Here is a 14,146-nt window from a genome sequence, read left to right as displayed (position 1 = left end):
AGAAATTAGCTAAATCTGGAGCCTTTAAGCTCTCTATATGTTCACCACCCAATCTCTGATGAATTGAAAGGGAAATGTTTTTCTCTAAGTGGTGGTTTAAAAAAAAAGCAGAGTCAGCGTGCCATTAATTGGAGCCTATAGCTACATTCACACTGCAGGCCTTGATGCTTAATTCCAATTTTTTTGTGAAATCCAATTTTTTTGCGTTGCCGTTCACATTTCCAAATATATGCGACTTGCATGTGATCTCCTGTGTGAACTGCATTCCTACAGCTTAAGTGTTAAGCATGCATAAGTCGGCGTGCTTCGTGTTTACAGAAGTAAACGTGGATGGAAGTGCTGGAGCGCATCTATCAATCTTTTCAAACCTTAAAACCTCAATCTTTTTAAGATGGTTAAACATAAATACTGCTCTCCGCATCATCGCCTGCAATGGTGTTTGTTTTTCTTGCCACTTCTGTGTAGCAAGAAGCAGAATAGTGACCTATGTCTGTTACTAATGGCGTTCAGGTCGGATGAATGCGACCTGGCCGCATTTGAAAAGATCAGATTCGGATTGGATTCAGGACCACATAGCCAACTGGTCTGGGTCGGATTGGAAAAAATCGGATCTGTGTTGTTCAGACAGCCGTGAAAAAATCAGATCCAGGTCGCATTTGGGCAAAGAAATCGGATTTGGGTCACTTCAGGCTGCAGTGTGAATGTAGCCTATGATGCATCGCTGCAAAAGCACAGGGCATTATCTTCTACAGGCAACTTGTAAAAAAAAAAAAAAAAAAAAAACGTGTTAGGGCTGACTGATCATGACATATATTTAAATTATTATATGTAATGTCTTTATTTTTTGGAAATGTATATACAGTCTACAAAAAAATAAATTTTATTTAAGCCTACCTTCTACAATAAGCTTTCCTGCAAACTTCAAATTAAACCCAATCAATTTCCTTGTGTCCAAAAATCAGAAAAACTAGCTCATTCCTAGCTTTTGTTTTGCTGCTGCAGGTTGTGTGTGTTTTTTTCCATCAGTGGTTCCTATGTATGATGTTGACTTCCAGGTCAGGGTAGAAAAGCCACTTTCCTTCCCAGTTCTTTGCCTGTAGGAGATCACTGGATTTTACCTCACTTAAACTACCTTCTCAATTAAAAAATAAATAAAATGAAATCAGGACTTAAGGTGTAACAGTAAATTTAATCTTAACCAAACATATGTGCAGTCCTGGGCTCCTGTTACTGTCATTAGGAATAAGGGATGTGGAATGAGCCCTGAATAGTGTTTGAAACGGCTTTCTATAGATCAGCAGGGACGCACCCTGCAAGTAGAGGAGAGGCATCACCAGAACGCACCTTTAAGACTGTGATAAGTAAAATAGAGTCTGAGGTTTATCCACATGCACACGCTGTGCCAAGATAACTGACAGCTTGTCTAAGCGTGTCACATCTGTGACATGAACAGTGTCAGTGAATGATCTTTTGCAGGTCCATATATCTAACAAAAGATATGCAGACAAAGAAGGGTTAAAAATGAATCAAGTGCCACTTCTGCATGGCTGTTAAAAAATGAAGCCCTAATGATTTATGGGTTTAAAAATTAACAGCCCGAGCAATAATTTATGAATGTCAAACATGTTTAAACTAAACTGGAATTAAGAAAAATAGTCTTGAGTGGCATGTAACTTCCCCATATCGCAGATCCCTTTTGCCTTTTTTAAACCTTTATAAACTGGAATTGAAGCAGAGCCCCATGTGTGCGTCATGAGTGCTTCATGTTTGTGTCAGATGGAGCCAAACTGATGACAGGAGCTGAACAGTTTTAATTTTTTTATTTCATACTTTACAGTCACACAGAAAATGATAAATATCATGTGTCTCTTTTTCAGATGAACAAGTGTCAGCAGTGTGACGTTGCATCTTTGGCGCTGATTAAGTGACCACGTTGATCAGACATGGGACTGAACTTAAGACCTGGTCATCATCGTCAGAGCACATTATCAGACTCCGCCCACAATCCAAGTGGGTCATGTGATCGCTCTCCTCCACTTGGGACTCAAACCTTTATGGACCCATTTCTCAGATTTTAGAGACTTTTTAAAGAAACTTTTAAACGAAGCTGAAAGAGCCGACAGGATGGGATCAAATCACATAGCAGGAGACAAGACTTTTTATAAGAGTGACGATATTTATGCTCTCGCTGGAAAAACAGACCACCACGTACCTCCATTCGCTCTCCAAGCTCACTCATCTGCACATGTTTTATGTTCTTAGCTGGTTTGCTTTAATGTGCGTTTAACGTTTTTTGTTTCAGTTGGATTTCTTATCTTGCAAATGTGAGCTGTTTGGACTTTTTCTTCAGATGACTTTTAAGGAAATTTGAATGTAAATCATGATCTGGGGTGGAAGAAAGAAAAATAGATGTTTAGATCTTTAGATTTCTAATAGTTAAAAAAAGCACTGATGAATTTTTGAGGCAAATATATAAAAATTCAAATTCACAGTAAAGCTCTTCACTATATTGTTCAGGCGGTGGGGGAAAAGCACTCCCTACCAAAGCTTCAGAAAACACACATGTCTGTGTTTAGCACTTAGTTTTATTTGCCTCACCTGTCAAAAAATAATCTATTTAACCCTTTTCCTGTACCTTTGGGTGACCTTCACCCAGCCACCTCTTCTATTGCTCTCTCTGTCTGCCTTGTGAGGTTCCTCAGCGACCTGCTGCCTCCTGCACATGCCATTAAACCTGTATTATAACTGGTTTTTAATGAGCTGAAGAACAAATGCCTCGCTGCTTCCCGTAGAGTAAAACGCACGCGTCCATTTAATTGCAGCAGCTGTGATGAAACAATAAATTAGCGCCGCGTGGCTCCGCGGCGTGCATGCGCTCCGACTTGCACTCACACCAAAAAATTAAAAGGAAAGTGTTTACTTCTAGGCTTACATGTTTTGTTTACAGTGTTTACTAGGCTGGTTGTCTGTGGAATTACGAGCTGCAGAGCGGATCACTCCAGGTTTAGCTGTAAATTTGTTTATAACGCAGCAGGATTATGCTGACGCAGCATTATTTTGTGCTCATGGTGTACCTCGCTCATCCTGCTTCTCATCCAGAGGAGGGGGCAAACAGGAGGGAAAAAAGCCTAATTTCTCTCAATTCATGTTGATAATTCTCGTGTGTTTTGTAAAATATTTAAAGAACACTTCTGATTATTTTGTTTTTGCTTGTATTGAAAGCAGCAGCTGATTTGTACAGTGAGATGAAAAATCCTAGTTTTTTTCGGGGGGGGGGAAGCAGGTATAACTGGACTTGTTCTTTTCCTCCCTCTGCCTGTCTTCTGTTTGCTCCTTATTTTGCCACACAAAGACTTGAAATGATCAATGCTAATATATATATATAAATATATAGATAGAGATACTGAAACAGCAGATATATAAATCTGTACATATATATTTTTGCTGTTCCTTTGCCATAATTTAATGTAAACTGAATCCTGTATAAAAATGCGGAGAGGGTTCTCTAAAGAGGCTATTTTTTAAAGTTGTCAAGGCTCTGCTGCGGCTTTAGGGGCAGGAAACCGTTTCGGTTCTTGTCCTTTTTTATGACCCCTCCCCGCGTTTGATGCTCCGTCTTCGCTGCCGCTTCGAGTCTTTGAGTGTAATTGCTGCTGAGTTTCAGGAGGATGTAGCAGAGTGTGTGAGCGTGTATTCATGCGATGTATTTGGGAGGCTGGGATCAAAATAGGTTTTCCTTTTTTTTCTTTTTCAGTCTCTGGGTGCTGCACTGCTCGCACATTATTTCCGACACAAAACTTCTGTAGCCTGCAGTTTTGCTTTGACGGCTGCTGCCTACATGATGGCTGGCCCCTTTCTGGTCCCTTGCCATAGGTTTCATTAAACAAGGCGAGTTCAGGCAAACTCCGACACTGAAAAGAGAGTTTTTGATGCCAGTATATCCCCGCCTGTTTGAACTGAACTGACAAAGCCTCTCCTTTATTCCTCGTTTCCCCTCCTCCGATCTGTTTTACACCCCCTTATCTTAAGCTTGGCATAAAACTTTTAACCTGTATTATCTCTGCTTGCCTTATCATGCTTTTCCCCTCAATGCAAGTTTTTCTGAATTGTAAGTCTGTATTAAGGCCCTCACCTCACCCCACCCTTCTTTTTTTCCCTCAAGTACATTGACATTTTGCACAATTCCTTTTTTATATGTAAATGGAAATCAGTATTAAAGAAATCCAACTATCTGAAATTTATAGCCAGTCACTTTCTTCCATTCAGATTTCCTTCTAAAAAGTATGAGGAAAGGAAAATATAAGAACACACTTATAATATCCTTTCCCATCTCCAGGGAACGGTGATAGATTAATTGTATTGTGACCAGTGGTTAGAAAACATTACATCTATGGGTGCACAGTCACTGCAAAACAAGGTTTTAATAATGTTCTAAAAGAATGACAAAATAATTGACATACTAGTTTGATTTAAGTATTTAGTAAAGCTAGCATTACTAAAACAGCTTTCTCCATAATGGGTAGGGGAATGTAAATCTTTACCTTAACTTCTAGGTTTCTAAAATCCGCTAATGTTTCCTAATCTAGCATGTTCCAATATAGATTAGCTTAAAGGAGAAGCTCTGCTTTGCTTTGCTTGTACAGCCTTCTTGTTATCTGCTTAAAGTCTTGTTCTCTCTCGCTCTCTTGCAGCCAGAATGAACATCAAACACGCTTTGATGTGTTTTAGAAAATAGCTTCCTTTTAAATAGCTCCTCGCCTTCTTCCTTCAGTAACGGCCGCCATACTGAACAGTTTAGTTGATCAAGTTGAGAATGATCCGAGGTCAACAGCCGCTCTCTTTCCATCTCCACAGTATTATTGCTCTGTATTGAATCTTTGAGCTAACAAGTTTACTTCTTGATGATCTACTCAGTGTGTTGTTTGGATCGCCCAGTTAAAGCAAAACAAATCTTTTTTATTTCTCGGTTAGTGCCCATGTTTGTTTGTTTTTTTTTTTTTCATACATTCTTAGATCTAAAAAATACCAATTAAGTGTTCTGTTTTCTGTCTCCTGGAGCTTGTAAAGCTTTACTGACCCCTTTTGTTTTTCACTCCTCTAAATAAGCATTCTAAACAAAACACGACTGTTTTCCTTCAAACATGAAATGAGAAAAACATCATCTTCCTCAAATCGGTCAGAATATAATTTAGCGCTCCACGCTCTATCATCTTTTCCTTGTTTCCTGGAATGCAATAACAGAGATGTGAATGTGTTTCTTTGTGTGTGTTTGTGTGTAAAAACATCTGGCTTTACAGCAGAAAATGCACAATAAGCTTAAATGTGGAGAGGGAGCTGCACAATCTTGTATAAAGAGGTATTAACTCGGTCTGTGGCTTAACGTTGGCTTTTCGTCTCATGTGTAAATGTTGTTACTTATGTCTTTTAGAAAGACAGACATGATTTTAGCTTGTATGCTTTTCTGTATTTTTTACAAGTGATTGTAAATAGTTGTTATATTTTTGTTTAAAAGAATGTTTAAGAAAAGGAACAATGAACTTTTATTTCTCTGAGTCTACTGATATTTGGACTATGAATAAAATGTTAAACTTAAACAGTCTGTCTTTTTTTATTTATTATCTTTTTTAACACAAAGAAATTGTATAATCTGATGATTAAATATGTTTTAAAATAAATTAACGTTAAACCAACACTAATTAACCCTTCAACCTTCATAAAATGTATTCATTATATCTGTGATTATATATCAACTTCCAAAAAAGACACCTGTCATGACCAGAGGAGACCTGTATCGCTTTCACAGCACAAAGCAACTTTGAGGATGGTGGCAGCAACCCTGCAACACAAAGCAACTACAGATATGCAGACTGCTTCCCCCTTTCCCCATTAGTTATAAATACAGAAGTTGATGCGACTAAGTTTCCCTATGTATAAATATAGTATATCTGTGTATATTTTTAGCAAATTGTGCAGGGTTAATATCCAGGCAGTCCTGTTGGGATCTATACATGTGTTTACTGTGAAATGATCAAACAACATATTTATCTGTTTCAAAGCTCTAAAGTCATCAGCATATCACTCGCTGACGAGTCAGGTGTGCCGGAAACAGAAATGTATTTCAGTCCAACTGCAGGTGACCCGGGAGATCAGGATTATGGTCTTTACCAAGCTGGTCCTCATGGGAAATGCTGTCTTCCTTCAGGCAAAAATATACATCTTTTGTCCACTAGGGGGAGCCAACCTCAACCAAAACTGAAAGTTCCTTAGAACTACTTAAAGCAAAGAACAGACTTTAGGATGGTTTCTTCAGCTGATTGTGGCGATGATGCCCAGCTGTGGACATCTTTATGTTACCAGATGATTGAGCTTATAGATTGACTTAAAGCCATATCTAATGAGAAAGCTTTGTTTCTGGAAATATTCCTGTTAATTGAAACAGTAATGTATTTCAGTCCAACTGCAGGTGACCGGGAGATCAGGATTTTACTGCACTATGGTCTTTCCTCATGGGAAATGCTGTCTTCCTTCAGGCAAAAATATACAGCTTTTGTCCACTAGGGGGAGCCAACCAAAACTGAAAGTTCCTTAGAAATATTTAAAGGGATAGTTCGGTATTTTTGACATGAATCTGTATGGCATCCCCATCACCAGCGGCATGCAATCACACTGACTTACCCCTGGCAGCGTCCTGTGAGCAGAGTTATCGTCCAGTTTTGGTCAAGCCGAAAGTAGTCCTGCAGGTTTTTAGGAACAGCGAAATAAAACTTTTCTCTTCCCAAAACATTATGTGTTCAAAAGAGTGATATTTTCGCATCCCAAAAACATTGTAGTGGAAAAAGTCACACGTCGTTATCAATTGGTCCTATTTTCTCTCTGTTCGTATCAGTGCGCGCCGTCATTCAGACAGCGAGCCCAACAACAGCCATGTCTCCCTCCGCCGCAGGGTCTTTAAAGACCCTAGAATTTCTTGTTTGTTATAGTTCACACCTCAGACATCAGATGATTATCCTCCTTCTGTCTCTTGGATGTCCTCTCCCCGACATTCTGCTTTGTTCAGCTATTAGATCTGATCCAATCTGGAAAACACTCAAGGTGAGTCTGTTTTTTATTGCTAAATAAAGGTTTATTGTCACAGAGAGGAAGGCTGCTTGACCTCCCTGTGTGTATGAAGAAGAGTCTGTGTTTGGATGCAGCGCTGCCTGTTCTGGGTGCATTCCTCCTGCAGATGCACATGTGGGGCTCAGCTAATCACTGTTAGGCCTGATTCACTGAGAGCAGGGGGCATTTTTCTTTCAAATGGGGATTCTCGTGGTTCACTTCTCCTTTTTCCTGGTGCATTTAGTTTTATCACCATATTTCCCTACCTGAGTGTTGAATCTTTGCAGCTCCTCTAGAATTACACTTAGCCTCTTAGTCCCTTCTGTGATTAATGGTCTTCTTACTCGGCTCTTTTTGCTCTGATTTATAACAGCAATTTATTTCATCTTATTTCATCGATGTGTACTAGGCAAAAACTTTTAGATAAAAAAAAATATGTAAACCTTTTTTCTTCTGTTTTCACAAATTAAAAAAAAATACATTAAAGTTTGTATTTTATTTCAGGCTTAAAAGTAGAACTTTGAAATTGAATTTCAGAGGATGAGTTCTATGCTTTATTTTTTTATATAACCAACATTTTCACTTTAAAAGCTGGACTCTGCAGAATTTGAAGATCTTGAATGGAGGTTTTGGTGTTAAGCCTCAAGTTAAAATTTCCTTTTCTCATATTTGGGATATTGGCTTGGGATATAATTGCAAGCAAGTCAGCAAAGAATTGAATAAATTATCATCTGGGGGGCATGTGTTCAATGTTGCCTAAAGTAAAGTGAATTTTAAAGACATTTTACTTTAAGTTTATATGAATTATGCTGGTTATAAGTCAAAGTGGGGGAGAAGGATGAAAGGTTTTGACTATTAACCTGAGAAATTAAAACTCAGCTGCTCTAAAACCCGTGGGTGAAATTATACACTGTCTCCAAAGTATGTAACAAAGGGAAAAGGAAACAAGACAGGAGAGAAAATTGGAGAAAAAAAAATCTAGGACTCCTAGGTTCTTTACTGAGTGCACCCTGCATGCACATAGAGGTGTGTGTGTCTAACCTTTCCACTGTTTTGACTTTGAAGTTGTGACTTTGTTGGGAGCAGAAGCTGAGAGCAGGAGGTGGGAAAACGGAAACCTGCCTCCTGAGGTGTGTGCTCACACATGGGGGCTGCCATTTAGCATATTCCTCTCTAAATTAAAATTTGAAAAGCAAAATAGCTCAGAATAATATTCTACCACCTGTACAGTCTCTGCAAATCCACTATTGAGATTATGCATATTTGCCGTGTATGAACCTAAAAGCAATATGGTTCCTTTTGTTTCATTAAGCTGCCATGTCTTGTTTTAAATGTTTTACATCTCTATCTGATAAAAACTATTTTAGAGTCTTCCCTATTAGAGAGATTAATGCTGACCACCAATTCATAATTTGGCAAAAACACTTTGGACAATCACTTATGTTCTTTTTTTTTTAAATTTTAATGCCTTGGACATGGGGCCCTTAGCAACACTTAATTTTTGGGCCCTACATTTATGCATTTATGAACATGAAATAACAAATAATTGGTAACTTTTGCTCTTCAGAACTTTAGACTGTGTGCTCAGAGTTTGAAAATGAAACGCTGTTATTTTAGTTGCGTTGTCTTCATGTTGACTTCTAATTAAACCATAAGACTTTATTTTGGTTTAAATGGTTTTATATACACAGTAGCAGCACACATCTAGAAACTATTGCATAAATCCATACACTTTGACTTATGTGAACAGTTAATGTTGACTACATCATATAAGGAAAACTCTGGATGTCTTTAGACTCACTGGTCTGTCTTAAAAAGTACTAACAACACACAGGTTAAGTGTATGTTGATCCATTCCTTGTTTTAATCTATGCTTTTAGTATTTTACCTCTTGTTAAAATGCATTTTTTTCACATTACCTTTTAAAATTGTATTTATTTTTATAATTTCATTCATTTTACTGAGCTTGTAAAGTAGCAGAAGCACATGAAGCACAATATTCTGATCTATTTACTCCTATGTAGTAGAAGAACGGACACGTGATGCTGCAAAGGATACCGTCTGCTCAAATCAATTACCTGTTTTATTCCTATTCCATAAAAAGAAGAATGTGTGATTCTAGTTCATTAGCAGCTACAGTTCACTGTGAGATCGCAAACCCATATGTCAACAAGGTCTCACAACAGAAGGTTTAGTTTATTTTGGACAAATGTTGCTTTGCTTGTTAGGTTGTTGGGAAAAGTGAAAGTAAAAGTCTGAAAAATAATAGCAAAAGCCTATTTCGGTTATAATATTTACAGGTTTACAATTAAATATAGTTTAAGTGCTTGGACTTTCTTTTTAACCATAGCATTTATTCCACCTAAAAAAAAAAAAAAACATATATATATAAATATATATATCAACTGAGACGTATAACACTTTATAATTCAGAGGTAAACATGCGTGGCTATCTATTTGTTAGACCGTATGAAGTGTCTACTGATGGAGGACTTGTTGGTTTTTTATGCATGCTTCACCTATTGAAGTCTAAACTCATTAAAATTTTATCCTTTAGTCCAAATATCAAATTAAAAATAATTTTACATTAAAAGTAGCTGGATTTTATCCTCCCACTCCAGTGCCCTCTTCTTCATTGTGTGTTTTAAGTGTTGGGTTTGAATGTGACAGACTTTCATTTCGACAGTGCTGACACAGCGACAAGCAAAGACTAATTATTTTAAGGAGCAGCTTATGTGCTATCCAAATCCCCAACTATTCAGGAAATCAGTGAAGCAGGAAAATAATCATCAGGCTCACCATTATCTTGTTGAATTAGATAATAAAAACATTTTATAGTGGATCTTTTCAACCAGCATTTCACACACTAAAGACAACATCAAATTTACCTGTTGCTTCTCAAATCTCACTGAAACCATTTCATGTAAAAGAAGTTATTGACAAATTGCGTGACTCTAAAACTCCAGCTTTATTGTTGCAGCTACTCTGGCATACCTTTAACTTTGTACAAACCTTGTAGTTCTTCAAATCCTTACATAAAAAAATATCTGTAACAAGAATACCCTTAAAAATGCAATACTTGTTCTTCTTAACAGTCACCACCATGATCAGGTGAGATTGTTGCTGACTCCTCGCACCCGGGAAACCAATGGTGTCAACATGAGGGGTGAGGTTGCTAGAAGAACCAAAAGCAGAGATGAGTTCTTGAAGGTTTAATAAAAAACTCAGGCAAACATTGAAAAACACACAAATATTGATAACCAAAAAGAACAAACAGAAAACATCAGGGAAAAGTCACGTGGGGAGCCAGAGACAAGGGAGCAACACTGAAGAACTGCACAGGGAAAGTATAGATGATATGGAGAAGGTGTGAATGGAAGTGACTAGAAGGGAGCGATGGGAAAGTAGACTGGCACAAGGGGTTAACAGAGAGTAACTAAAGACTGGCTTAAATATATCACAAAATGGAAAATAAACCAAAAATCAACAAAACAGAATTTCTAAGATAGTGAAAACTAAAAAAAGTCCCAAAAAGGGAGAGCCATAACAAACAGTGTCCGACTCCACCCTGGTAAAAGACAACAATCCATCAAGACTAAAATGCTCCCACCACAAAAACAGCTTCTTCTCATTGGATACAAGCCTCAAAAACAAGGCCCACTGACACTTTCCAATTGCAAATAATCCAAAATTGGCTTCTGATATAAACATTTTATTTCTGATTATTTTTATTTATATCTACCACTCTGCTCGTTCTCTTCAAAAAGTTTCCTTATTTTTCTCTTTCCTCGTATTATTTCCATACAACCTCACATTTTTTTATTCCCCATTGTATATTTATCTATTTATTACTACACGTTTGTCAATGTGTAACACTTAAGCACCAAAGCAATATTGTATTTGTACTCTTTCTTTCAGTTCCTTTCTTTAAACACAGACTAAAGGAACCTTTAAGGAGCCGTGACATCTTTCTGCTGAATACATGTATTGCATATTGTACGCATTTAAATGTTTTTTAACCTTAAAGGGTTTTAGCACTTTCGGGTTAATGTAAAAAAGAAAATGTTTTAATGTTTTTGCCAGGTGATGTAAAGATTATGTTTATTATGAAGAGACAACAAGAACTCTAAACATAGAGAACTTAGGGTAAAATAGATGCTGTCTGAAGATGTTAGAAACACTGCGCAGAAAAAAACATGCAAATATGTACACACAAACACTGGTTCTTACTCTCAAATCTGTCCTTGGAGCATCATTTCAGACCCCGTCAAACGTTGCAGTGACACTCTCTAGAGTTCCAGCCATTTGTCATGAGTCCTCAAGGTGTCCCTCTCATAAAAGGGTTGAGGTCAGCATCCTTGAGTCTCACCGTCCTTGGTGATGTCGGCAGCACTTTGCAGATAAATGACCAGGTGAGCCAACCGAATGTAACCCGGTTCTCAAAGGACTAAAAGTTATCCTTTAAGTTTTATGGTTTTTTTTTTTTTACACTCAGCGGTCAGCACCACACTTCTGTCCGCTTCATAAGGCAACATAATTATTCCGTTATTCAGCCTTCTCTGCTTTTATGTCAATTATAACTGATAGAGAAAGCAATAAATCAATCAAAAGCATAAATCTTCCTTTAATATGACAGAAAATAAGGAATTAATCTGTTTTCAAATTAAGATTGCTCTGTTTTGGACACTTATGGGCTTCTAACAGTCCCCCGACCTGACAAAACTGAATCATTTTCAACACAAATCATCCAAGTTATACATAGTTACCACATCAGAAAGCTCTAAATATCTCACTATGGTTTTCAGGTTAATATAAATTAATTTAAGAATTTTGTCTTTTCACTTTTTTCCACAATCAGAAATTTATTAGAAAAACTTGAGTAAGATTAAGAGATAAAAACAACATAAAAAATCCCCCTACCCTTCCACTGACAGCCATAAGGGGGCAGTGCTGCATTTTTACATGCAATCCATTTGGAACAGCTCAACCTCTCTGTGTCCATGCCCTCAGGCTTTAGGCAAGATTTGTGAAAGAGGACTATTTGAAGAGCATGTTTCGCCCCAGAGGTTGGCCATCCTATTAAGGTGCAAATTACCAACATGTTGTCTGTGCTGGAACAATGCAAACCCAGCTCTGCGGAGGAGGCGATTGCATCTTACTCCGTTCTCTTTGCCCTCTGTGTTAAAGCCTCCCCTCATCCTGGTGGTTGATAAATGTTGGGTCCTTAAAGGGTCCTCTACCCCCCCATACCAGGGTGATTGTGATTGTGGGTTTAATGGGCAGTCATATATGTGTGGTGATTTCCTCCTAATGTCTTGTCTGCAAACTTTAGTAGGTACAAATCAGTCTCACTTTGTCGTTATCTGTGTGTTTGTGCCAATCTGAAGGTGTGGGAACTAGGTATTAAGGGAGTGTTTTATGCCTTTTGTAACTTTACCTTAACTAAGTGACTATTTAATTTTTTTTAGAAGCATAGTTGATTTTCCTAAGCAGTCCCTCCATGTCACACAGTTACCTTTACTTTAGCCCTAACACCAAGTCGGAAAACTCACAGCTTTGACACGGAAAATGTGAGAAATGGTCTTAAGTTCTCAAGGTTTCCCACAAACACTCAGTCAATAGGTTTATACAAGCACTGCTGCTGCAGAGCTCCAGATAAACTGCGGTTCACATCCCCCTGTGTCCTTTTTTTACACAAAGCTAACAAAGGATCCAAAAGGGAGTGCATATGTGTATAGGCAACAGGTTGACTTTGATTCTGAGCAGTGGCAAAGAACTGTTTGTGGAAGCTTAAGAATTACTCTCATTTCTGCCAAAAGGTAACACAGGACATCCCCAGGTTGTAGCATATTTTTCACAAAGTAGATGAGATAGAATGCAGTCAGTTTTGAGATATCAGGTTTGGTTCAACTCTGATAAGCATCAGAAACTACTCAGTATTTTTTCTTTGTGCAGCACCTGTGTTGTCAGACATCTGTTCTTCACACAGAGTAGGACACCTGCTCACACCTTATCTTTCATCTATTTATGATAGCCGGCAGACAGTAGTTTTGTCTTTAATATTGGATATTAACTATGAATTAAATATACTGCAATATTGCAAACCCCTGCAGGTCTACTTATGGTTGAGTTGGGAACTTTGCATTATATTTCCAAAAGTATTTGCTCACCCACTCAAAGGATTGGAATGAGGTGTTCCAATCACTTCTACAGGTATATAAAATCAAGATCCTATGCATGCAGACTGTTGTGAAAGAATGGGATGCACTGAGGCGCTCAGTCAATTCCAGTGGTCTCTGATAGGATGCCACATTGTGACAAATCCAATCCTGAAATTTCCTCACTCCTAAATATTGAACAGTCAGCTGTATAACGAGAATTTTTTTAGGAAAGACAGCAACTCAGTCCTGTGGTGGTAAGCCACATAAACTGGCAGAGCGGGGTCAGGGGGTGCTGAAGCCCATAAGGTGAAAAGGTCGCCAACCTTATGCAGAGTCAATCACAAAACACCTCCCAACCTCAGATTAGCTCCACAATAGAGAGCTTCATGGAATGAGTTTCCATGGTCCAGCAGCTGCATCAACATCACACAAAGTGCAATGCAAAGCTTTGGATGCAGTATTGTAAAACTCTGGACTCCAGAGCAGTGGAGGCATACTCTCGCATAACAAATCAGGCCTCATCTGGAAATCTGATTGTTGAGTCTGGGTTTGGTGGTTGCCAGGAGAACAGTACTTGTCTGACTGCATTGTGCCAAGTGTAAAAATTGGTGGAATGGGGATTATGATGTGGGGTTGTTTTTTTATGGGGTCAGCTTGGCCCTTAGTACCAGTAAAAGGAACTCTGAATGCTTCAGGAAACCAAGACATTTTTGACAATTCCTGATCCCAAATATGTGGGAACAGTTTGGAGCTGTTTCCTTCCTCCTTCAACTTGTGTACGGGTTTAACTACTGTGGTCCAGAACGCATAGCAGGGTCCATAAAGATATGGATGGTAGACTCTGCTGTGGATGAAATGTAATGGCGTCCACAAAGTCTTGACCTCAG

The 14,146-nt window shown here is 38.2% G+C and overlaps 1 protein-coding gene across 10 annotated transcripts in view; it reads left to right on the top strand.

Moving 5' to 3' along the window:
• Window positions 1–4,607, top strand: part of LOC119797649 (rap guanine nucleotide exchange factor 6-like) — a 187,952-nt gene extending 183,345 nt beyond the window's left edge. For all 10 annotated transcript variants that reach the window (XM_038306812.1, XM_038306813.1, XM_038306814.1 and 7 more), the window contains one exon: window positions 1,878–4,607. In XM_038306812.1, coding sequence (XP_038162740.1) covers window positions 1,878–1,900 — 23 coding nt within the window. In that variant the 3' untranslated portion in view covers window positions 1,901–4,607. The remainder of the gene's footprint in view (window positions 1–1,877) is intronic.
• Window positions 4,608–14,146: the final 9,539 nt, after the last annotated feature.

This window comes from Cyprinodon tularosa, unplaced genomic scaffold, assembly GCF_016077235.1.
Source record: "Cyprinodon tularosa strain WSP-4 unplaced genomic scaffold, ASM1607723v1 ctg592, whole genome shotgun sequence".
NCBI classification, from domain to species: Eukaryota; Metazoa; Chordata; class Actinopteri; order Cyprinodontiformes; family Cyprinodontidae; genus Cyprinodon; species Cyprinodon tularosa.
This window is presented reverse-complemented; position numbering and strand designations above follow the sequence as displayed.